The 25908-nt window shown below is 42.6% G+C and overlaps 1 protein-coding gene across 1 annotated transcript in view; it reads right to left on the bottom strand.

Moving 5' to 3' along the window:
* Arhgap26 (Rho GTPase activating protein 26) overlaps positions 1-25908 on the bottom strand; it is a 384395-nt gene that overhangs the window by 154964 nt on the left and 203523 nt on the right. Inside the window, exons 12-13 of the mRNA XM_036205214.1 lie at positions 21671-21707; positions 94-159 (exon numbers count right to left, since the gene is read on the bottom strand). Of these exons, the coding sequence (XP_036061107.1) occupies positions 94-159; positions 21671-21707 (103 nt within the window). The remainder of the gene's footprint in view (positions 1-93; positions 160-21670; positions 21708-25908) is intronic.

Here is a 25908-nt window from a genome sequence, read left to right as displayed (position 1 = left end):
TTACTTAAAATCAGAAGCATCAGGTAGCATGTCTGCTGCCTCACAGATGCATGACCTTGCATGAGAACAATGCCATCTGTTAGACAACTTTACCTCTGGTTTCCACCGCATGGATGCACTTCCTTATTATGCTGAAGCCGATGCTGTCCAACTGTGCGGCTGAAAGAACAAGAGAAGAAGGGCAGTCAGGCCTTGCCTGTGCAAATCAACTCATTGTAAGGTTCACACACTGGAAACCAACCACATGTGTGGTCACAGGCTTTCTCCCCTTTCCCATGCGAAGATAAATAAGTGAAAGTAAAAGAATTCAAAAATAGGTGGTACTGATAGAGAGCCTACCACGTGCCAGATCTATGCTGTGTTCTGTGTGTATTATCTTAGCTCTCACAGTACCTTTTGCACTAGGCTCAGTTTCTAACAAGAAATGGTAGCACAAAGCGACGGACGCCTTCCACTTGGAGCCACAGGAATGACTGCCTGCAATCTGCTCCATAAAGCAAATGGAAAGTGCTTTAAAACAAACTGGATAAGTGTTTTAACTAGATTATATCTTGGAACTCCAGAAAATCCTTATTTTTTTATGTTTATCCTTATTTAATTATGTTACAGATGAAAAACCTGAGGCTTGGAAAAGCTAAATATGAACAAAGTTCCCAAGTTAATGTGTGGAGACTTGTTCCAGTGGACAGATCACCAAACTACTTTAAATATGACTTTGAATTAAAGTATAATTCGGTTATGATGACTAGAAAAAGTGGAAAATCAAGGGGGAAATGAAGGAAAGAAAAGTGACCCAGAGGAACATTGAAACAACTGAGAACAAAGAAGCTATCTGAGCCCCAGAAGCAGTAGAGCCCATCTCCACGACACATCAGTTGTGGGGGGGAAGGGGTCCTCAGTCTGTTCCAATACCTACCCGCACCACTCAGGAAAATGAAACAACCTATAGGATCAATTATTCCCAGGGGAAAACTGTAGCAATTAAAGAGGCTAGCCATCCACAGACCCTCAACCCAAGCTTTGGTTATCCAGCAATGCACATAGCTTGTAGGAACGAATCGGTTTGATCTTCTTGGACATCCTTGTCAACATTAGTTATTGCCTCTTATCATCATAGCCATTCCAGTGGTATCAGAGTTTTCTTGCTGTGGTTTTGTCCTGCATCTGATGACTAAGGACACTAGGCATCTTTGCATGTGCAGGAGACATGTACAGGAAGTACTCAGAACACAGCTATTGGGAATGTAAATGTCAGGCAGGGAAATATCCTTTTGTGCTTAAGGAATTTTCCAAAGTATTTATAACTGTTATTCTGTAGTCAGCGGAAGCCTTTACTTTGTTTTTGGGAAGCACTTTAGAGTATCTTTCTAAAGGCATGGAGGTCAGAAGTCTGGGGAAAAAGAACTGCCATTGTGCGCTGAATACTGAGAGCTGTTGAGATAGAGTCTGAACTTGGATGTTTTAAGAACAGGCTTGTAAACACGGTTTCCTTCTAAACATAGATGAACTTCATCTTGGACAAAACCACTTCCTTACCTCAGAAACATCAACAAAAGTTTTGGAAAATTAGAAAGAACTTGTCGACTGAGAGAGAAGGCCCCAGTGCTTAGATAACCCACCGGGTCAACTAGGAAGTGAGGGTCACTCCTAGGCAAGTGGTATATGGAAGAAAGAAGATGCAATGGAACTTTCCAGAGACGTCCAGAAAAAAATTAAATTCCACCTAGTTATATTAACTCTACTTTTTTTTTTTTTAATTGGCTACGATACCCATCACCACCACCACTCAATGTTCGGATTGGTTTTCCTTATGCTGTTGCAATATATTCAACTTGTTAAAATCAAGCAGTTTCCCTTTATATTAATGTTAAAGTAAAATGCCTTATGTTCACATAGGCAATGCTGCTGTATTTATCAGTATATCTTAGCTGTCGAGTGTGCATAGCATTTATATGTCGTGGAGCCAAACAGGAGCTCAAGATAACTCTGCTAAGCCTAGTTTATTACAGTTACATACTGTGTTACCTACCTGGTTTCGTAAACAGACAAAATTACGTTAAGAAATGGAACCCACGTCTAACAAAGTTCCCAAGAATTCATGAAATACAGATTAGCAACCATTGTTCCAAATCTCTAAACTAGAACTGATACAAGTTATTGTACCACCACTTCTCTTCATTTTCCATCTGTCTTTGTCCTCTTTCCTTACACACGTGCGGGGACACACACACACACACACACACACACACACACACACACAGAGTTTGATTTCTACTCTCATCAACTTGAATTTCCTGCTGACATCATGACAGTATTACTAATAATTAACAACTACATATTATTTTTTTCTTTGGACTAAGTAGGACTAATGTGACAGGGACCCCACTGTCTACATAAGCAGAACATTAGTTTTGATTCTGGCCCATTGGGTTCCTAATCTAAGCAATTGAGATCTGGTCTGCAGAGCAAATTCCCACTAAAAGGTCTGGAACACTATCACCATGGAGCAGAGTTTGCAAATGACTGAGAAAGTAGCCCGCCAGATGGATGTAGCTGTCCTTAATCCCCTCAAGCAGGTGATTCAGCCCATTCACTGAGCCAAGGCTCAGAAAAGGTCAGGGATTTATTTGCAATTTCTGTATCCTTATAATCTCCAGAAATAATCTCTCATTAAATATCTACTAGGTTTGCATCATTCCCTTAATTTGACTGGCAATGAGTTGATGTAGGATCTGTGGCTCCCAGGCTCAGCATCCTGTGATGCAGTTAAAACTTGGCTTCTCATCCTCCCTCAGCCTCAAGTTCCCTGGGCCCAGGTTTACATCAGCAGCCAACACTAATGTATTATAATTAATGTTGGCAGAGTATACACAGAAGACAAAGGCTGACCTCCCAAGTTAGAAAGGTGCCACCATCACAACTTTTGGAGCCTTGTCTCTGTATCTCCTTTTCAGAGATAAGAGAGGGCCAGGACCACACAACTCCACCTTGTAAAAGCCCTATGAGAATAAGGGGAAACAGGAGAGGTGGGAACACTGTCAGTCAGCTTGGTACATCTTAGGGAAAACCCAGAAGGGTACCTGACAGTGGTGTGAGCTTGGCTTGCTGTGCCAACATGAACTCCAGGAGGAGGAAGTAGGTGAATCAGAATTGTTTTACTACAGTGGGACGGAAAGAACACCAGCAGGTAAGGTACAATCAATCCCTTTTCTTGCCTGAAGGTGGAGACTGGTGGTCCAGATAGAAAGACACAGTATGAATTTAAAAAAATTAAAATAAAAATCCCACTGATGTAAGCTTCTGGCACCTCACCTGAGATAACTTCCTCTCATCTTAAAAAAAAACCCAAATACTGTGTAGGTGGCAGCAGTGGTGTTGGTGTTGGTGGTATGTGTACGTGACAACTCTAACAAAGCCATGAGCACCCCCTCCCTTTCCACCTCTCTTACACAGCCAAAGTATCATGAACTTTCCATCATTCTCTCTTAGGGTTTGTCAGTTTTGTCTGGCTCCCTCCATCACAGCTGCCTTGGTTCCAACACAATGAGAAGGAATGGCAGGGTTAAAACACCCAGTAAAGAAGAGGGCGTCCCAGGGGTTATGAACTACCCAAGCTGACCTGAGAAGAGCAAGTACAGGGGTGGGAAAACAACCAAGGGGGCCTCAGCAGGGCCCCCTGACTCCTCTGAAGAACCCCTGAGGAGCATTTGCAAGGCACTTTTGCCTTTCCCCTAGAAAACCTCTCAACTTTGAGTAGTTACATCTTTAAACATAGTCTAATGTCAAATCCATCTACCTAACAGAAGGAACTGTGGGAGAAGTGTGGGAGAGGACAGAGTCTGAGAAAGCCCCTGCCTTCTAGGAACCTGGCCCGTTGAGGCTGCTGCACAGAATGGTGGGTGAGCTTCCACTCTGGAGGAAACACTCCAATTGTGCTTACTTAGGCCTGAAATAAGACGTGGCTATTGATGTGCTCTGCCTGAGTCCCAATGTGAATTCCCCTTTGGGTGCCAAAGAATTGAAACTACTGCTGCGTATGGGACCAGAGGGCATACAGGGGTCGGTAGCACATCTCTTCTCATGCATAGCAAACTTACCTCTGTTATCTGCAGCCAGGGTGACTGCAGTGACCTCTTAGCTAGCCTTTTCATATTTCTTCTTGTTTCCTACAATCTTTCCATTACCTTGTTGTCCCCATTCATTAAACAAACAAACAAAAACTCATGTTGCCTCCCTACTTCCAATCTGTCAATGGTCCATTCCATCAACCTAGCTTCCTCTTCTCAACCTTGGCTTGTCCAACTGATTCTAAAACAAATGATATCCATTCATTCTTTAAAAGATGCACATGATCTCTTACACTTAAAGCATTAATCATCTTTACTGAGCCAATCCACCCAATAGGTTTGATGTCATATACCTTTACCCCAAGAACTCAACTCCATGCACAGATATGGCTGTCCTTCTATGAGCCAGACTCATTTTAGGATTTCAACACAAAACCAAAGCATCTTACACCCATTTCTTGCTTCAAGGAACTGCTATAGCACTCTTATTCTTATGCTTCAATGATACTTAAACCATTAGCTCCTTTATTCAACCTATTGCCCTAGCGCTCTAACTCGGTGTCAGCACTGTTCAGGAGGTAACCAGATCTTGAACATGAACCAGCAGAGGCCTGTGGTCTAGCCCCAGCTTGCATCTCCAGCCTCCCCATATGCCACTCCCCTAGCTCTTAGCACTTCACAACACTGGCTTTCTTCCAGTATCTGATGAACCACCTTCTCCAGACTTCACAGAAGCACTAAGTCTAACCTAAATCCCTTGGCCCAATTAATATAGAACTCACCTTAAGTATAAATTCCTTTAAAAAGTCTCCTTAATCTGCCCTCCTAACATAGTAGCCCATTGTGTCTCATATTCCCTCAGAATAGACAGCACAGCTGTCAAGTTTATATTTATTTGTGTGACTCTGTGAAAAATAATGGCAAGTACCAAACTAAAATATGTAATCACGAAGACAATGGTTCAAAAAAATCTCTACTTATTAATTTCATTCACTACTGTGTACTTTAGAGCTGAACATGAAATGAGAAAGGACAAATCTTTTCATTTTGGATTCATGGTTAGGTCAATTAGCAACTGAATCAGGGGGAGTTGCTGAGGGGCAGAGTGGCATAGTAAAAATAACCTTTCACATTCCAAGTTATAAACCCGATTAGAGTAGAGGGTTACTGAAGCTTCGTGTCTTTGGCTTTTTCATCCTTTGCGAGGATTTAAAGGTTAATTTTTTAGTAGACTGATCTAACCATTTCTTTCCTGTATCAATACAAAGTGATACTACAATACATACACACCCCACTCCCCCTCTAAAGAAATGAGTCCAAGGAAAAGAAAAATAAAACCTGTGCTGGTCAAGGCATGCAGCAGAGAGGACAATTACGTGTGAGAGAACACTTGCACGTTCAGAGAGAGGACCAATGAGGTTCATGCCCCTTCTGAAATCATATGAATACCCAGGGGCCTAGAGCTCCCTGGGCTGGGATAGCAGCGATGATCAGAATCTTCCAGTAGGACCTAAGGAACATTGGCAAAATAGTCTCAATCATCTAGATATAAACTCTCTGTTTTGGAAATTTCCCACAGCAAGCCCCCAGGATACCTTTCTGCTCCACTGCCCCCCTCCCCCATCCAAGGCCAGATGTTTCCTCTGCTCCTTGGCCAGCATGCATTGAAAAAATGCAAACCAACTTTAGTACTCATGAAACCACACAGACAGAAGCAGTGTAGAGCTCAAAATGAACAACGTGCTTTAATGCCAAACAGACCCAGGGTAGAATTCTATTTCTGCTACCTACAGCTGAATGTGTAACTTAGGTGACGTGTTTCATTCCTAAACCATTCACCTTCCTGTCTGTAAAATGGGAACAACTCACCAAGTGTCATGAAGCTCAAGTGAAATGGATATCAACTGGGATTTACTTGCTGCTCAATAAATACTAATGATTTCCAATACCATTGACATTAGATGCTACTACATGCTAATATTTCAATCAAATTTTGCAGCAGATGAAAGTTTTTGTACCCATGTTCATGTGATTCTTAGGATAATCCCATGGGGTAAATATTATGACTCTTCTCACTAATAACTGCTTGCTGTGTTTTCACACTAATGAGGGATAATACATTACAGTTTTTAGAAAATAAATTAATAAACTACAGCTGATTTGATTTCTCCAACATATCTGCTAAATTTTAATGATGAGAAAAACCAGGCTCATGACGCTAAGTGATAATAATGCTAACAGTGGCCAACACTTACCAGGACAGACTATATTGCTTATATTGCTTGGGGCTGTGCACTAAAAGCAAATCATCATCATCATCATCATCATCATCATCATCATCATCATCATCATCTTATTCCCCACACAAGAAACTTAGGCTCAGTTGGTTAAGGACTTTTTGTAAGGTCATTGGGTCAACAAGGACAGGAACCATGATTTTAATCCTGCCTGACTCACCTGACTTGAGTTCATTCTCTTCTATACTATTTTCTACTGGAATTCACTCAATAGTCAGAAAGGTTGGAGAGCAAGGGGTCTGGTTTCTAGATCCTGCCCTTTGTCTTGTATCAATTCCAGGGGTCAAGAGGAGTAAAGTACACTTGTGACACAAATCCTGAGCCCTTTCCTACACATTGTGCTTTCGTAGGTGGGGAACCCTTTGAAAAGGACCCAGCACCCAAACTATCACTGCCAGAGACAAAAATGATTACCAACTCAACCCACTGTCAGCATCTACACTAATACCTTTCCTACAAGATATGAAGGATCCACAAATACTGGGTCTTAGTACATAATATGAGCTTATGCCACTGTGATATATGGAATGATTCCAAGAAGTTCACAAATATTTCTTAGAGCTAGCTAGGTACCTAAGTACTGAGTATTAAAAATCTGTATGACATAAAACATACTGCATGATAAATTTACATCTTAAGTGGAGGCTGAAAAAGAAATTAAAGAAAAATGATAATGACAGTGATGTATATGTAAAAAAGCAAGCAATAAAGATGACACACAATGAACATATCTGAGCTAATGTCTCACATGTCCCAAGCTGGTGCTATACTCAAGTCAGCTGAAAGGATTAGATGGTAGGTAGCATATTCTAACACCAAGATGTTCTGTTCCAGTAACATTATCCTTGCTTGCTTTCATATCCCATAACCACCTTACACCTGTACCCGATCCCTCAGCCAGTCCTGGAAGTAATAACTTAAAAAACACACCAAGAAACCAGCCACTTCTTCCTATACTTATAGCTAATTCCAGAACCCAAGCTTGCAGAGTCCTTTCCCTGGATAGTTCTACTTTTGTCCCCTAGAGTCTATTCTTTACCAACCTCCAGGGTCAACTTTTTAAATGACAATCAGCACAGGTCACCCACCTCATCCCATCACAATGCTTTAGAGCAGTGGTTCTGATGCTGGGACCCTTTAATACATTTCTTCATGTTGTGATGACCCCAACCATAAAATTATTTCATTGCTACTTCATAGCTATAATTTTGCTACTATTATGAACTGTAATATAAATGTCTAATATGTAGGATATCTGATATACAACTTCCAAAGAGGTCATGACCCACAGATTGAGAACCCCCCCCCCTCTCTAGGAGCTTCTCTAATGCTAAGAATACAATTTTATCTCATTATCTCACTGGTCTGGTCCCAGCCTACCTGGCCACTCTCCTCTAGACCTCCTCCCATGCAATCCCTAGACCTCCACTCACTCCCTACTCCTTAGTGTGTTTGTATGTGGTTAGCCCTTTTGTTGGCAATACTCATCTGTCAACTTCTCACATGTAACCTTCCCTCTTTTCTCCAGGTTTCTGCTCAAAAGTCACTTTGTAGGAGGCTCTAGCCATCTGACCTAAGTGCCTTTCCCCGATTCTCTGGCCCCTAGTTCACATTTCTTCATGGGATTTGTCTCAAGCAGAAAATATAGCCTGACCTACTTATTTACAGTTTGTTGTCAATCTCTCTAGAGTATAGCCTCTATATTATACAATGTATACAAATCATGGTAGCCCATTTAAGGTGCACATTTTGCATTTTGTATATATCAATTAAATTTTTTCAATTAAAAGTTTTATAATAGTAACAGCTTTATGAGGGCAGAGGCTCCATTGGCTGACTTGTAATTCTATTTCAATAAAATGTTTTCTAAATGAAGAAACAAGTACAATTTATATTTCTCCAGCCAAAGACCAAGAACCAATAGAGAAAAGGTTTTCAACACTCCAAAGACCCTTAAGGGATGAGCAGCTGACTTAATACAATGGAACCTACACATGCATTCCAAGAACAAGTCAGGGAGCACCCACATGGTGCCATTCATAGCCTGGCCTCCAGCAACAACCCTGACAATCAAAACTTTCCCTCCCTGCCTGCTACATACACAGCCACTGACCCTCCTTTACCACTTTCTGGGCACAAACAGAAAAATAAGCTGAAAGAGAGATACGGTAATGAGAGAAACATAAATAGAAGGAAAAGAAAAATCACTGCCTGCCTGCAGTAAACCTCTCAGCTCTCTGTCTAACCAAGGAAGCCCCAGGAGAGCTGCAAAAAGAGGTCCAATTCTCAACAAGAGTCGGGAGGCCCAGGTGGCACCATATCAGATGTCGTAGACCATAGCTGGGGGCTACACATCTGCCATTAGAGCGTAGGACTTCAACTTCAAACCAGGACAGGAACACTGAAATAACAAGATTTCACTCAATGCCCAGCATCATCAGGACCATTATATCCTCCCAGGGGATCTGGCATCCTGAGAGTGTCTTAGTCCAAAGAGCCCAGGGGCTTTGTACTGACTTCTGAACCAATAAAATTCCATGAAAACAGAATTATTTCAAACACTGAACCAAGTGCCTCTGTCTACTGGGACGCTGTCTCCTGCCTTTTTAAAACCTAACTTCCACCTCCAGATGCCCCAAGAACAGTTGAATTTTGTTGTTGTTGTTATAATAAATTCTGAGTCAGTAAAGGTGGACAGAGAAATGACATTCAGACTCAAAAATCTCAGATTTAGGGCCAACCACACACTGGCTATGTGATGGATAGCCTTTACCTATCTACCCTCCTCATCTTTAAGATGAAGGAATTAGGGAAACCAAATGAGGCAATGCCTGTGAAGACACTCTAAGGAAGTTGAGAGATCCACTCAGGCTTAGGAGATTAAGGATGCTACTGATGATAATAACAACAAAAAGCAATACTTATTGATGGGACCTGCTACCACTAAGCAAACGCTATCCATCCCAATTTTATTTAATTTACCTGGTAAACCAAGATGTATGTGCTAAAGCCAGTCTCCCTACAAATAAACTGAGGCCTGGAGTTTCCCAAGGTCACATAGTATAGCAATGGCATTCAGATGCCAATCCATGTAGTATTTCAGAGTTAAAACTCCTATACATGCCTCAACACTACCCCAACTAACACGTCACAGCCTCTGCTAAGCCTTACATACATGTAGTAAGATGTACAACCTGAAATCTTTGACCAGGGTAGGAAGAAATGACTTGAGTAACCATAAGTATACACCTAGACATATAAGTATATACCTAGATATCTGTAAATGAGGTCTAAATAATACTACCTCCCTTATATGGCTCTTATAATAATGATCAAGCAATACAGTGCATGTCAAACAGTACACTATCCCATATGTAGTATGAACTCAATAGGCATTGACTACAATAATTGAAAGCCTGGACCTGGTGACAGTAGTGACAATTTTTCAATCTCTGTCTCAACTACCCATTGCTCTAGGGTTAAAGAGGTATCTAGGGCCATGTACCATGTTGCCTGGCTGAGGCCCCACCTGGGATGTCAGGAGGTAGTTCCTACCATCCAAGTTGTAGCCTGTTGTCAGTTCAGAGCCCATATCACGAGGGAAAGGCGAACATTAGGCCATGGCAAAGTTACATGCTGGCTGCTTCTGCCAGTCTGAAGCTAAGAATGGATTTCTGAAATATCTCCCAGGATAAACATAAAGGCTTCTTCTGACTGCCTGGGCAAGTTCAAGGAGTCCCACTGCCAATACTGTCCTTGGAAGATGGTCATATCACACAAAACAGTTGGGAACATAAGGTATCTGAGGAGTATTTCCCTGTCTCCTCAGACTCTACCCATAGCTAAGCCACTCTAGAGTTAAGACGTCACTGCTTTACTAAATATCATTCTAGCTCAATGCAGCCACAGCAACCATGTCACTAGCAGGATTCCTAACAAAAGTCAAAGTGCAGAGAGCCAGTACCTGCACAGCCCCTTGCCTGACTCTAACCAAGCCTCAGAAGACCAAAGGGATTGCCACAGAAACTTGCATGGACCAGGAGAGAGAGGAAGGGCCAAGAGGGCACTGGGGGAGCAGGCAGCACCAGAGGAGCAGGCAGCATGGAGAAGTCTGCCTCGGGCCATCACTGGCAAGCAGGGTGGAAAGCCAGAGGGGAAGGTGCACTCAGCTGATTGCCTCGTGGACCAGCGCACAGGAGGCCAGGCGTCATGCCCATTAATGCTTCCACCCTTCTCAGGTTTAAAAGGGGAAATGTTCTATTTATAAGCTACCCAACAGGGGAGACCTGGCAGCCTTTGGATGGCTCTGATCCCAAAGGGATCCTTGTTACCAATGGTTGCCCCCTCCTGCCTCTCTACTGTGGGTGTTCTAACAGCAAAAGGCCGAGGGTGACTGGAAGCAAGAGGGAGGGGGAATCCCCTTTCCTGCCCTTTACTGTTTCCATGAGAATGTGGACCTTTGATAATAAAAGCTGAAGGGTTTAGAAGCCTTTTAAAAACAGTGGTCATGCTAACCACTAAGGCTTCCACAGTGATCTTCAAGGATAAAGCTCTTTTCTGTCTGGCAGATCAAGGGGATCCAAGGCACAGAGATGAAGAGAATCGAGAATCAGAGGGACAAGATGAGGCAAATACAAAAAGATAGTAATGCATCCCTGCCCATTTCCTCTCCTGATCGTCAGTCTTGTCTCATAAATCAAGACAAGCTTTAATAAAGCATCATAAAGGATTCTGGTTTGAATGACAGCCTACAGAATGAGAGCATATACAAGAGAAATAACAGATGCTCTACTTGTTCCAGAATCTCTGTGTGATGCTAGTGTACCACATTAAAAGCCTGACCCTGAGAAGTTCGAGCCATCAAAGCCTGTGGTCCTCACACACCCAGCACCAGGCACAGGTACTTGAGGAAGCACTGATGGTTCTAATGTGGAGATTCATGGAGAATGAATTTGCAAAGACTCTGATAGGCTAGATGTTGGAGACTGCTGATAGATGGGCTGCATATTGCTAGACAGAGAAACAGAGCAAGGAGCCCACATGTCAAGTGAAGCAGTAGCCAAAAACACTGGCCACTGGTACTCCTACTTCTCAACCATATACTTTTGAATTCCATTTGCTCAGTTAAAAGCTAGACGCATAGAACACCATTTCTGTAAATGGTGGCCATTTATATGCCATTTACCATTCCCCCTGCCAAAATCCCATGCCATTATAATGGACTAGCTTTAAAATTCACCATGTAGTAAGTAAGGAGTTAAACTACAGTCCATGGGTAAATGTCACCATTGCCTGTTCTGAAAAATAAAGCTTTACTGGATAACCCTTGTCCATTCATTCCCATAGTGTCCATGGCTGATTTCACACTAATGCAATAGAGGAACTCAACAGTTCCACAAACTGAAAGTATTTGCTCTCTGCCCCTTTACTGAAAAACATGATCTCTGTGTGAAATAATGGCATTTACAAAATCAACAAATTTATACTGCTTGTGCCTCCCGTTCATATCCCACTAAGTATTATAAACAGCAGTTTAGGAAGTTCCTGTGACACTACCATTGAGAAGCATGGCTACCAGAATTAAGTGAACTACCCCCAGAGGCCTTCAAGACTGATAGAATGGCTACTTCCTCATTTCCCTACAAGAGCAGCATTTTTTCTTTCCACTGGGATTTTCCTTGTTCTGTTTGTTCGTTGTTCTTTTAGTTTTTGACGATGTTTCACTATGCTGTCCAGACTGGCCTGGAACTCTCCGCCCTACTTCAGTCTTGAAGTACATACACTACCAAGCCCAGTAAAAGATTTTCTTTTCAGTAACATATTTGGCCAGGCAATAGTAAGAACTAAAACAAAAGTGATGTCAGACTCTGTGTTCAACATCAATCTTCACACCAAGTTTATGATGCAGGAATATTAATTTTGAAAGCATAAAGGGCCCTGCCATCTCTCGCCAAGGATCAAGGGCCAACATACTAATCTATATCAACTCACAGCACCCTGTTTGAAAGCACCAATCAACATAGCCAAATCCACAAACAAAGCATTTCATTGTGCTGGAGGGATGGCTCAACAGTTAAGTGCACAAGCTGCTCTTCCAGAGGATCTGGGTTCAATTCCCAGAACACACAAGATGGCTCACAACTGTTTGTAACTACTGTGCCAGGGTATCTGATGCCTTTTCTGACTAATGTGGGTAATAGGTATGCATGTGATGTATAGCTGTATGTGCAGCCAAAACACCTATGCACACAAAATAGAAAAAGAACATTTTAGATACGTGAAATGGCTGATATATAAGCATATATAGGCCTCAAAATAGCAAATATATGGAAAGGACCATAAAAGCCAATTAGGACAGAATCATATTGTGGGATGTTAATATCACAATTTTATCAAGATGTAATTTATTTTTGACAAGGGGTGGGGGTTCAAGACAGGGTTTCTCTGTGTGGTTTTGGTGCCTGTTTTGGATCTTGCTCTGTAGACCAGGCTGGCCTTGAACTCAGAGAGATCCGCCTGGCTCTGCCTCCTGAATGCTGGAATTAAAGGCATGCACCACTGCCACCTGGCTTCAAGATATAATTTTTATGACATGAAAAATTCTTGTACATTTTTAAAACAGAATGGAAATAAGTTTATTTAGCATAATGTTAATTAAGTCAAAATCCATAGTGACAGTGGTAATAGATAAGACAACATAAACACTTCAAGAATGAAGTATCTCTATGCTTACAGATTAGTTTAACTGTTTTTTGAAAATTATTTTGTTATATTTCCTTAATAGTCTACTAGAAGCTCATATTATTGAATAACAAGAAAGAACATATGATTTTAAACCTGCTTCAGAGTAAAGTTTGGAGATTCAATGTGCACACCCTACAAACAGTAGACCGTAACCCCAGATCCACACAGAGCATTCCCTGTGTAATCACTGCTGTTCTCGCCACCTCTCCTTGTGAACAATAAACAGAAACTGCGGTGGGTTCCTCAACATAATTCTAATATGAATAATTCTCGAAAGAGTACTAGATGAAGAGCCAATTGCGAGGGAGGAGTGATAAAGAATTGTGAGCACAGAGCACCTACTACTTGCGTGTCCTTCTTTGGGAGAAAAGAGAAGTCTGTGTTGTCTTTGCAGTTCTGCTAACTGAACTCAGGGCCTTGCACATGCTACACAAGCACTCTACTACCAAGCCACAGCCCTGCCTGAAAGTTTGCATTTTCTAATCTGTCTAGTCTAGATGAAACCCCATTTGAAGCTCATTTTCAAATCCACCAGTTTGGGGCATTTTGTCTACACAAAGGGTACATATGTTGATGATGTGAATATTATCCACCCCAACAACATAACTGAGCCATCTGTCTATGGCCACTTGGTGTTCTGAGCCCCCACAGCACATCCCACATTCCTTGAAGGTAGCGATACCTATTCTAGTTGTAAGCATTCTTACCCTTTAGTGCTCATGGGGCTCAGTGCTACTTGCACTTATGAACTCAGAGAGGAATCCACTGGATGAAGACCTTCAGGAAGCCTGGGCTCCTACTGATCCATGTAGTAAGAACTTCAAGCAGGAGTGAAAAGGCAATGTTAAATGAGAATGGGAAGCAGAGTGAACTACCACCATGATGCTCTGAAAAGCCAGGTGGTCAACATGTGGCTTTGCCCTGATGTCCATGAAGACGCAAGCTGATAGCAACAAGGACACATCAATTTAAAGACAACCTAATTAGCCTATTGATTTGGGCTAAATCTCTCATAGAGGGAGGTGGTACTATGAACACCAGCTTAACAAACCGGGTCCTCTCTGTCCTAATCTTTCAGCTTTTAAATAGCTGGAGAAGCAGAGGGAGACTACATTTCTGTAAAACATGTAACTTTTGTTGAGGTGAACATGTAGTGACATTTATTGTTTAAAACTTAAATACTAGAAGTCTTAGAATCTCTCACTGGACTGATGCAGCTTCTCCAACATGTTCTTGGCACTGTAACTGTTCCTCAGTTGGGAAAAGTAGCCGAGGTTTAGAACAAGCCACTGCCTGGTTTCTCCTCCTACTTCTGAGTCTTTGGAGAATAAACCTGACAACTGTAGCTGAAGGTCAGGTGTGGAACAAGACTAACCAAGCATCAAGGTGGGAATGGAGCCTGGACAGTGGCCGGGGAACAGATCTGGTCTCGTGCAGAGCCCTGCCTTCAGGAACAGTGAAGGAGGAGATAAGAGTGGATCCTTGACACTGGTGATGGTCGTCTCCTCAACAGGAAGCTCAGGGAGCAGGAGATCAAGTTCTTTACTGGCTATCTGTCATTCCATTCTTTCCTTTCCTTTTCTGCTTTGTCAGAACGGCCCACCTAGAGAGCTCACTGCTTTTGACATTCTAGAACAACCAAAGGAATGTTCATGTTCACAAAACTACCAGGACATGATGAGAAACAAAAAGAGCAGACTGTTTTCTGACTCTACTATTTCAGGAAAAAGTCAACCAAGAACACACAAGACCTCTAGGCAGAAAACTAAAACCCAAACAAAAGGACGTTGGTCTGAATAAATGGAAGGATAGTCAAAGTTCTTGATAGGATGACAAGATTACAGGTTAAAGTATTTCTTTTCCTCAAAATCAATCTATTTAATTAACATGATCTTGAATGCAAATGAAATTTGCATGTTTGAAGAACTCACTAAATTTATTCTCAAAGAATAAATATCTATAGGTAACTATGTCAGCCCCTAAAAGGACAGTAAAGGAGGGGGGGGTGAGTAAGAGGAAGGGTGGGTAGAGGAAGCAAGGCAAACTGATAGGGGGACACAGCATCAGGATTTGAGTCAAGAGGCCTTCTTCAGAACACAATTTGAAAATCAGGAGCCGGAAAGGAAAGACAAAATTTAAAAGATGATAATAAATGTATACAGAATACAGATCTCCAGCATACCCAAGACCATAGGTTCAGTCCCCAGCATCAAGGAAGGACAGCACAAATAACATCAATAGGTAACAAGATGGGAAAGTGTATTTGAAATATCTAAAACTAGACTGGATATTTACTTCAGTGGCTGGTCTATCATGTTCAAGGCCCTGGTTCAATCACCAGCACCACAAAAATAAGATAAAATGTCTAAAATTAATAAGGATTACTATCTAGATAGAAACAACTTTACAAATACACAGGAAACAATGGCAATTGTCACTGAAAATGGACAAAGGACATGAACAGGCCTTTAAGAGAAGAGGATGCTCAAGGAGTAGCAGGCAATATGAGTAGACAGTCAAAACTCTTTGCTTATCAGAGAAAGACATGTGCTAGTGCGTAGATGTATTAGACCAGCAAGAAATCACAAGGCTGAGTAATAGTGAGCATTGGCAAGTGTGGAGAAATGTGCGTTCGAGGCTGATAGCACTATAGACAGCCCAATGTAGACAGATCTCAGAGCACCATGAGATCGCTTACTGAAGTCTATTATGGACTGGCAATTGGACCAGAAAATACAACCCCAGAACAGAATCACACAAGTCACATTACAGACATGTTCATGTGATGATGAGGACTCAGAGGTGAGCAGCTGAGGAGACAAGAGTACATCTCTACAGAACCAGATACACTTTAGAGTAGATGGCAGTCAGAGGCACCATCTAGAGACACAAGGAAGGTTGTGGATGACACCTGACACATGCAGAAGGGACCAAAATAGATCTGAACAAGACATAGAGCCATTTGTATAATCTAAGAATACAGGTATACAGGCAATACATTACAAGAAACATGCTTTAAAAGTGCAAACTAGGCCAGGCGGTGGCCCACGCCTGTAATCCCAGCACTCGGGAGGCAGAGGCAGGCGGATCTCTGTGAGTTCGGGGCCAGCCTGGTCTACAGAGTGGGTTCCAGCATAGGCAGAGCTACAGAGAGAAACCTTGTCTCAAAAAAAATCAAACAAAAAGAAATACAAACTAGAATAGAATAGTGGTCTAAGGGGGAAGAAAAGAACACATGGGAAGAAAAGAAATGGACTAAATAAAATAAAAGAATGGTTCAAGGAACTCATGATAATAATGAGAGAGAACAGGGAAGGTAAGAGGAGGGCTCTCTGCCTGAGACCTGAACAGAACACACAGAAGATAAAATGAAAAGAGCCTGCAAAGAAATGTGCATGTTTTGTCTGTGGCTATCCTCTCTTTGTCAAGTGAGCCATCTGAAACCGCAGCAGCCAACCGATGCCATTTACCAATCTGTTTTGTGCCTGCAGGCGCTGCAACCCCTGAGAGAAACCTTCCCAGGCAAGGTTACAAATTCAGACAAATCCACAGAAGAGTCCCCACTAGCTGTCTGCCCCCTTCAGAACATGCTGGCTCTATGTCTTCAAACTCCCACCAAAATGTCTGAGAAAACAAAATACTCCATATCTTATTTACACACTAACATTTAGAATTTAGCCAGAAAAGCAATAGTCAACTCTTAAATTCCTATCAGATTGACTCATTACCTTTAAGAGCACTTAAACTGGGACATTAAAAAAAGGTAGACCGAGATCTTTAGCAGTAGTGCTTCCCATGACAGATAAGCCGAGTGAAGAAGAAAAGAAACAATAGCTTCAAGGTATGGGCTGGAGCCAAGTGGTAAGATCTGCCTTGCATGCCCAAGGCCCTAGGTTCAATTCCTAAATAGGAGGGAGGTAAAAAAAAAAAAATAATGGCATGATATGGAAAGGGATATTAATACCAAGAAACAACAGCAACACCAACCCAGAGGAATAATTTGTTATCAGTCTGGAAGTCAGTGACTAGTAAAGCAGTCTTGAAAAAGTGGCCACTATTTTTTCACTCAATCATTATTTCTCCTTCTTGCTAGATACAAGGGTATTCCACAACTAACACAAGTGCATCTCCTGTCTGGGAATAACAAGAGGCAGAATCAAATGTTCTAGCAGAGTCTGCATTTTTCATATGGGACTCTTTGCTCAAGGAAAGTAAATATCTTTGCCTTGTGTTCAGGGTAACCACTGGAGTTGAGGGAATGTAAACTAAATTGTATCCTCGGAGCTTATTAGCCTCCATTTCTTCATCTACAAGTCAATCCAAAAATTTCCAACAAAGCCCAGTATAGTGGTGCACGCCTTTAGTCCTAGTACTTAGGAGGCAGAGACAGGTGAAGACCAATTTCATCAATAGAGAGAGTTCCAGGACAGCCAAGACTACACAGAGAAATGCTGTCCTGAAAAACACACAAATAAACGAGCAAAGAGAGAGAGAGAAGGAAGGAAGCTGGAAGGAAGGAAGGAAGGAAGGAAGGAAGGAAGGAAGGAAGGAAGGAAGGGAAGGAGGGAGGGAGGAGGAAGCTTGAAGAAGGGAGGAAACAAAGAAGGAAGGAAATAAATTCCCAATAAATTTAATCTAATAAATCTCTAGTACCTGACACATATTAAAGGGTTACTTAACAGCTATTGCTATAAAATGACTTTAATGGTAGACAATGTACCTTGCATAGAAACACACTAGAAATTGGACGTCCCCCAGTAAGCCATTCTCCATCTTGATTTAGTATTTAATCATCAATGTAGCTCAAGACATTTTCCTATCAAACACCTAGATGAGTTCTGTAACTTTTTTATTTTGTTCCACTGCCCACTTACATTAAAAATTCAATTTCTGATCTATTGCAGGCACCAAATACACTAAGAGCTCCCTTGTTCCCTTTTGTCCTTCTTTTCACGTGTTTGTATGTGTGTGGTGTGTTTACATGTGTGTGTAGTTGCATGTGTGGGAGCACATATATTTGTGCATGCATGTAGAAGCCCAAGGTTGTTACTGGAAATCTTTCTGGATCATTCTTCTACCTTATCCTTTGAGGCAGGGTCTATTCATCAAATCTGAAGTTTTCCAACTAACCTAGTCTCTCTAGCCACTTTGCTCAGGGACCCCTTGTTTCCCTCTTCCAGGGCTGGAAACACACATGGGCTGCCATGCTCACCGACATATCTGTAGGCTCCAAGGATCTCAACTCCAGTCCTCTTGCCTGTACAAGTGCTTTGACTGCTGAGCCCTCGCCACAGCACCCCTCCACCCCATCTCAGTTTCCCACCGTTGCTGTGATAAAATACTCTCAGATAAAAGCAACTTAAGGAACAAAGTTTTATTTGGCTCATAATTTGGGGTCATAGTTTAGCATTGTGGGAAAGTCAGGCACATGAACCTGAAGTAGCTAGTCACATTCCATTCAAGGAATGAGCACATTCATGGTATTCTCAGCTCCTTTTCTTCTCATTCAGGCCAAGGCCACGCTCACAAAATAGTGCTGCCACATTCAGAGCTAATCTTCCCAATCCCGATTACTCCAGTTAAACTCTCTAACAGGCTAAGCTAACCTAGACATTTCTTTAGGAAGGCTTCCTGCCGAGGTGACTCTACACATTCTCAAAGCTGAAGCCACCCACCATGTTGCCCAGTTCTTACTAACAGCTGCATATTACTCTGGGATTGCTTCATTTGATACTCAGACCCTTGAACTTCTCAGTTGCATTTTAAACATTTTTGTACTTTAGAAAATGCTGTTGAGTCAAAGGATAGCCACTTTCTGAAGGCTTCCAAGAAATGATGGGGGTGGCCAACCAAGGATTGGTCTAGCTTGAGACCCATGCTGTAAGAGGGACCAGTGTCACCCTGGACACTGTTTGCAGGGCCAGGACCCAGAGGCTGAACAGCCCAGAGACCAAGGATAGAACCAAACATGACTGGCAAAAAAGACAAGAAAGTAATGAAATGACTCCTAATGATACTTGCTCTACTTGTAGATCTTTGCCTAGCCCAACTGGCATCAGAGAGGCTTCACCCAGCAACTGATGGAAACAGATGCAGAGACCCACAGCTGAACTTTAGGCAGACCTCTGGAAATCCAGTGGAAGAGGCAGAGGAAGGGTTATGGGAGCCAGAGGAACAAAGGACACCACAAGAAAACCCACAGAATCAACTAACCTGGACTCATAGGGGCTCACAGAGACTGAACCACCAATCAGAGAACTTGCATAAGACTGACAAAGGCCCTCTGCACATATGTTATAGTTGTGGAGCTTAGTCTTCTTGTGGGACTTCTAACAGAGGGAGCAGGAGCTGTCTCTGACTCTGTTACCTGCTTTTGGGACCCTTTCTTCTTACTGGGTTGCCTCATCCAGCCTTAATAGGAAAGGAGGTGCCTAGTCTTACTGCAACTTGATATGCCATAGATGGCTGATATACATGGGAGGCCTGCCCTTTTCTCAAGAGAAAGGAGAAGGAGTGGATGGGAGCAGGGAAGAGAAGAGGCTGGGGAGGAACGGGGAGGAACGGGGAGGACAGGAGGAAGAGAGGAGAAAGAGAGGACACTTGGCTGTGAAAAAAATTCATTAATTTTAAAAAGTAAAATAAAAAAAGAAAATACTTTTGAATCAAAAGATAGCCACTTTCTGAAGGCTTCCACACATACTCCCAAAATGCTCGCAGACCAGCAGGACTGACCAGCATACCCACCAATAAAATCATTTCAAACAGAATGTTGTTGACCCTTAAACAGGGGAACAGGATCATAAGGTCAACAGGGGAGCCTGTGACAGAGAATTCTGTGTGTGCTGCATCTCCACAGCTCTTGGGGTCTCTTGGCATCTTTACTAAGAAGCACTATGTCCCTGCCTAGGGCCAAGTGTGGGAAGCTGTTCATTCAGCCTTCTGAGTGTCCATACTTCCTATCCTGGTGGCTTCCCTAATTTTCTCCTGAGAAGCTTTCCTGCATCCATTTCTTACAATATTCTAGAAACTGTCTATCAAAATGTGTTTCTTTTCCTCTGGGGGCCCAAGCTATACTCACTGGATGGTATCTTTCCTGGGAATCTGACTCTTCAGGAGAGTGAGCCAAGGACAACTTTGTATCCTAGGAGCAGCATCCAGAAGACCCTTTTTTGTTGGCATCCCTGCATCCCTGGAGCTGATGTGCCTGCCAGCCTGTGCCTTCATGTGCTCCATAACTAAGTTACAATACTACCTTTTATGCTTCTTCACAGTTAAACTATGAGTTTTGCTCCTTACCTCTATACCAGTTAACATCAGATGCTTTAACAATATACTTAAATTGGGGGGGGGGGGTCCTACTATTTTGTTTTCTTGAATATTTACTTGAAAGTTTTTTTCTTTATTCAGCTTTTGACGAGAAAACAAAGCAACACAAAACTCAGTTTTCCTGTCATAAAAACTTTGTCAACTGTGGCCATTATAAGTCACTTAATATTTTATCTGTATCTTCTGCAAGGGCTGGAGATACAGCTCTGTTGGTAGTATGCTTGTTTCTCATCTACAAAGTACTGGGTTCAAGCCCCAGCACTGCATAAGGTGGCTGTCACTATGGACACCTATTATCCCATCACTCAGGAGGGAGGCAGAAAGGTAAGAAGTTCATCCTTGGTTGGGTGTTTGAGGCCAGCCTGGGCTAAAGACCCCGTTGCTTGTTTGTTGTTGTTTTAATCTTTTGGCAAAGTCTTTATTTCAGAAAGAATAAAAGAGAAGAATGTGTTTCATAATGGCTAATGGCTTTCAATCAATAAAAGTGAAAAGATTCACCCTTCTGTCTGAAGTGCTGCTCTGCTCCACTGACCTCCTGACACTACTACAGTACCTGGCAGGCCACCTCTTGATTTTTTCAAGTGGATTTTCTAGAGCAACGCTGAGGCCAGAGTCGGGGTTTCCTTTGTACTCTTGTGGCACCCTGGAAGGAATTTGCTTTATGTCTTATGCACCAAGGTGATAATCAGGTTGGAACACTTGCCCAGCACAAGTTTCCTTTCAATCTCACTGCCTTTGCAGCTAGGGGTGCCCTTAGAAGAGGTGATGAAGCCCAGTGCTGGCCTGCAGCAGGGCAAGTGCTGCTTTCTACAGAGGCTAGCCACTATCCTCTCCCCTCTCCGGTGTTTCCTCTCAAAGAGCCACAAAGGGAACAGAAGTAGCAAGCCATCGTCCACCTTTGCTATTGCCGTTTCAGGGTTGGCAGACAGTTGGACTCTTGGTTTGTTGAGTATTGAGCAACTTATAAATGGTGACTGGGGCTACCATCTTAATAAGACCTAGGACCATGTGAGATCATGAGTATAAGAGCACCATGAAAAGCATGAAGGGTTGTTTAAATGCAAGGGGTCTCTACAATCTTGCCAATCTTCTTCAAAAAAATAATCCTCTGAAGTGAGGCTGACCCAGCATGCCCAGGGCACCTCCTGGTGGCTCAGCCCTTAAGTGGCAATTCTTAAAGTCTCCCCTCCTGCCCCCCACTCTGAATATAGAAAATGACCCAGACATTATACTTACTCCCTTCATTCTGGCTGTCTTTGTTTGAGTTGTAGACCTGGAAAATAGAAATAGGAATTTACTTTGTGTACATTTTATACCAGTCTACCAATTCATTGTAGAAAACCCCAAGATAGAAGGTAATTTCTGCTCCCCTCATGGGAACCCCCTAACTAAGCTCTTACTTCCCAGAATGCAAAAAACTTAGCTTTTATCAAATAAGTATGGGTCAGAACCACCTGTGGGACTATGCTGGGGGTATCTTATCTTTTTAAAATGGGAAACAGTAAAATAAAATATATAAAACAAGAGAGTCTAAAGTTGGTTGCAAACCATTAAGCACTAACTGCACACCAGACAACACCCTAACCATCTCACAAGAACTATCTCCATCTACATAGAAACTATGCTTGGCAAGAGCAGTTGCTACCACTGCCGTACAGCTGGAAAATGTGAGGCTTACAAAGGTGGAATAAGGTTTCACAGCTAGTTAAAGGCAAAGCATGGGCAAAGAAACATTACAAACTGTTGAGTGCTGCCCCTGGGGATGAGACCAGCACCCCCTTTACACTATATGTAGGTGTGAATGTTATCCGAGACTATATCACATTTACAACCCAATCCTTGAACAGTTGATAGAAATCCTAAGAGAGAAAGTGGTGTGATTAGTGAAAGGAAGACTTTCTCACTATAAAGCAGACAATGACATGCTCAAGTTATTCCGTAAAGGTCAAGGCGATGAATAGTTCAGGCTTTGAGTGCCGAGAGGCCAAAATCATTAGGAAACAAGTTTCACAAAATTAAAAATATAACTTTTAGGGGGTAAAAAGTCTAACTAACAGAACCAATATTCTTTGCCCGTGCTGCAAAGGGAGGCTGGCACTCCACTTCCCTGGAATCCAGTGACAGGCCTTTATCATTTGTCAATTGCAAAAATTATTCTATAAATATCACACATGACCCATGGTCCACACAGAAGCAAAGGATAGGTTGGCTGAGGTTACTGGCCAGACAGCCCATTCCTGAAGTGCTATTGCTATTAGGAGAAATACAGTGAAATCTTGGCTCAGGAAAAGAAAACTACCAAATCCTCCTCTGTAGGTATGGAAAGGCATGAGATAAAGCTGGCCATCATAACTTAAATATCTACTTATCTATTCAACAAACCCCAGGTGTTCTGATGGCCACTGTCAGCTGAGAAATGTTTATTTAGCCCCTAAAAGAACTAAGCCAAGCATTTCTGAAAACTTAGCATTAAATGCCCCAAAATGAGTTTTCCACTAAGAAATGTAGATGGGAATGGCTAGTCAAGAGTGGGGCAATGGGTTCAACTTGGACAGAGTTGGCCTTACCTTCTTTGGGCCTTTATGGCTCTATATAAAGGAGTTGCCCAGGAATGTCTTGGGATTATCAAACCCCAAATCCAAGAAATCACTCTACTTTGTTATTATATTTATCACATATATTATTATATTTATTCTCTAAAGAAGACTAAGGCCACACAGCCACTTAAGAAAGAACAGAGGATAAGCATAAAAGGAACCTCAGACCTTACAAAGGATGCTCCGATACCTAAATCACCATCAGTGCACACACTGAAAAATCCCAGAGACAAGGAAGGCATCAAGAGACAAGTTTGGGCCTGGACTTCACCACCAGTTGCTTCATTAGGCTGGGTTCTCACTTCTTCATCTCAGAAATGGGTGTGATAATAGATAGCTGTTTGACATGCTCCTCCACAGGCTGCTGTGAGCATCCAGTCAGACTGTCAAGAGGAATAGACTGAAATAGCACAAGACAAATGAGGGGGCTTTGGCCTGCTTCTGCAACAAGAATGGCTCAACCGTCACAGAATTTGGGGGAGAAACACCCATAAAGTGTAGGCGAAGGCCACCACCCTACTGAGGCTGTGCTGATTCCTGTCAGAGACTAGAGCTGAAAGTGGCTCTCTGAGCAGCAGTCCATCACTGGAATAAATGAGGTGCCTGAACTGGATCAGCATTTGCTAATGGGTCTCTATGGTACTGCCCAAAGCGGACAAAGGAACTTGGGGAGCAGCAGGGACTCCAGGCAGCCAAGTGCCATGTCCTTTAGCTCACATGGGTTTTATTCATGTGACTATCAAACAAGGGATGCTGGCTTTGAGATTTTCCACTGCTCTGTAATTCTTTGCGTGGGTTAACAAGTGTTTATTAAGTACCTGCACTAGCCAGGCAGTGACTTAGGTACAGCTATGAACTCTGCTCACATGGAAATTTCCTACCACTGAAGAAAACAAACTTAGAAATAAGATTGCTTAAAATATTGACAAGTACCATAGAGATAAGAAAACAGGGCAGTGTGGGTCTGGTATGGGGGAACACTCTCCTGAAAAGAAAATATTTCCATGAATTTAAATGATAAAAGAGGAGCTTGTTAGCAAGGTCTAGGTACTCAAATCCAGCAGGTCCTACCTGATGGAGGAGGAAGGTCAGTGTGGTTGGCAATTACTAAAGGGCAGAGAAGCATGAGAAATAAGGACATGGCTATGAGGTATAGCCAGGTCCCTACCAGGGCCTTGTTCAGGGAGTGACATACAGGTAATATCCAGAACCAGCAACCTATCCTGACAACATTCACTAACCTTGGAAAGCAGATGAAGGGCAACACGGGAGGAGACAGCATTTTGGAAAATGTGTTTGCTTTTCCTCCCAGCTCCCCTTGATCACTGCATTTCTCCCATTCAATCCAAACATTCGATCCAAGAGAAACTTGTTAAGATTGTAAATGGCAAAATCCAGAAGGAATAGTGAAACACAGGGCTTTCAGGCCTCCTTAATTAATAGGCAAATCCATGCCAAATTACTTTCTTTCCAGGTTTCCTGAGTCTCAGGAGACCCCTGCCTGGAACACCCAAGTGCTCTTTGAGCTGGAGAGGTGTGATCAATGAGCCAAAGATGCCAGAAGCATGTGCTAGCCAATCCTCCAAGACCAAGCCATTAGTCTCTGTCTGGTCTGGGTAAATGAGCCAAAGACAATGAGTTTTGAAATAAAGCTAACAAACTAATCCTGCCAGGACTATGTGATCACATCACCCAACAAGGTAGACCAGAGCAGGCAACAACTGCCATCACAGGGAGCAGATAGAGGCTTGAGAAGAACACTATACATTGACTTTGTATCCCAAGCACTTACCAAGTGCCAAACGTGACAGCTTCCAATTTTTGAAACACCAAATGAATTAGCTTTAGTGTCACTATCATTGTACAGGTATGAAACCTGAGGCTTATAGTGTGTCCAAGGCCACAAAGCTACTTAGGTCCACAAAGCTACTTAGGTCCTCTATAAGGATATTTCAGTCTCCTTTCCCAATCCAGCTAAGAGCAAATGTACATAAGTACCGTGCCTTTCCAGGGGTCAGCACTGTGGTTCATGTACTAGCAGAAGAAAGGACCTCCACTGCACTATTTTAAATGCTTGGCCAGCTCTGCCCTGTCCTTCTTCCATCTGTCTTAGGGCTGCCCACTAACATCATACTGGGGCTAGGAGGCCAAAACAATGCCCTGAGGTAAGAGATCTCTTTACCTGTGGCTTTTGTCTTGGGACTAGCAGTTATAGTGGATGTATGTACTTTCAGGCGTGCCTCTTAAGAACTCTGTCTTCACAGGGGAGAGCCCAGCTCAACTCAACGGAACAGAGGTCACTAGATAAGGCCTGACTTATGGCTCACAGGGCAGAAAAGGTGTACCTTCTCAACAACACAGGTGAAGTTGAAGTTCATCTCTCCAAGTTGGCCACAGTCCTTCAAGACCCAGCCACAGAAGATTGTCTGAACCCTGTAGCACAAGTGACTCTGAGGCAGGCATGCTCCACCTTCTGCTGACTACGGCACATGAAGACTTGGTAAACAGCCATGCCAATGAGTATTTACCTTTATGCACATGTTTCTAGAGAATAGAAATGGCATGTGTTTATCTTATCAGAGTCCTCTGTGAGTCATGAGGAACAATCCCCACAGACGTAGTAACTTTAAGCACTCTATAGGCATTGTCTGATTCTGTCCTCACACCACCCCAGTTGTTCCCAGTGCAACTGAGGAACTCAGGATGTAGAGGACTGAGAAACTCAGGATGTAGAGGACTGAGGTTAGTTGCTTGAGGTCAGGAAACTAGAACTGGGAAACATCCTGCATGGAACTCCCTAGTCTGTCTTCCCGGCCCAAGCACTTACCCACAAACCCTATGACACAGAAGACACAACGATGATGGTGGTGGTGATAA

The sequence above is a fragment of the Onychomys torridus genome, chromosome 13 (genome assembly GCF_903995425.1).
Source record: "Onychomys torridus chromosome 13, mOncTor1.1, whole genome shotgun sequence".
NCBI lineage: Eukaryota > Metazoa > Chordata > Mammalia > Rodentia > Cricetidae > Onychomys > Onychomys torridus.
The sequence above is the reverse complement of the archived record's forward strand: the minus strand, read 5'-3'. Positions and strand labels throughout refer to the sequence as shown.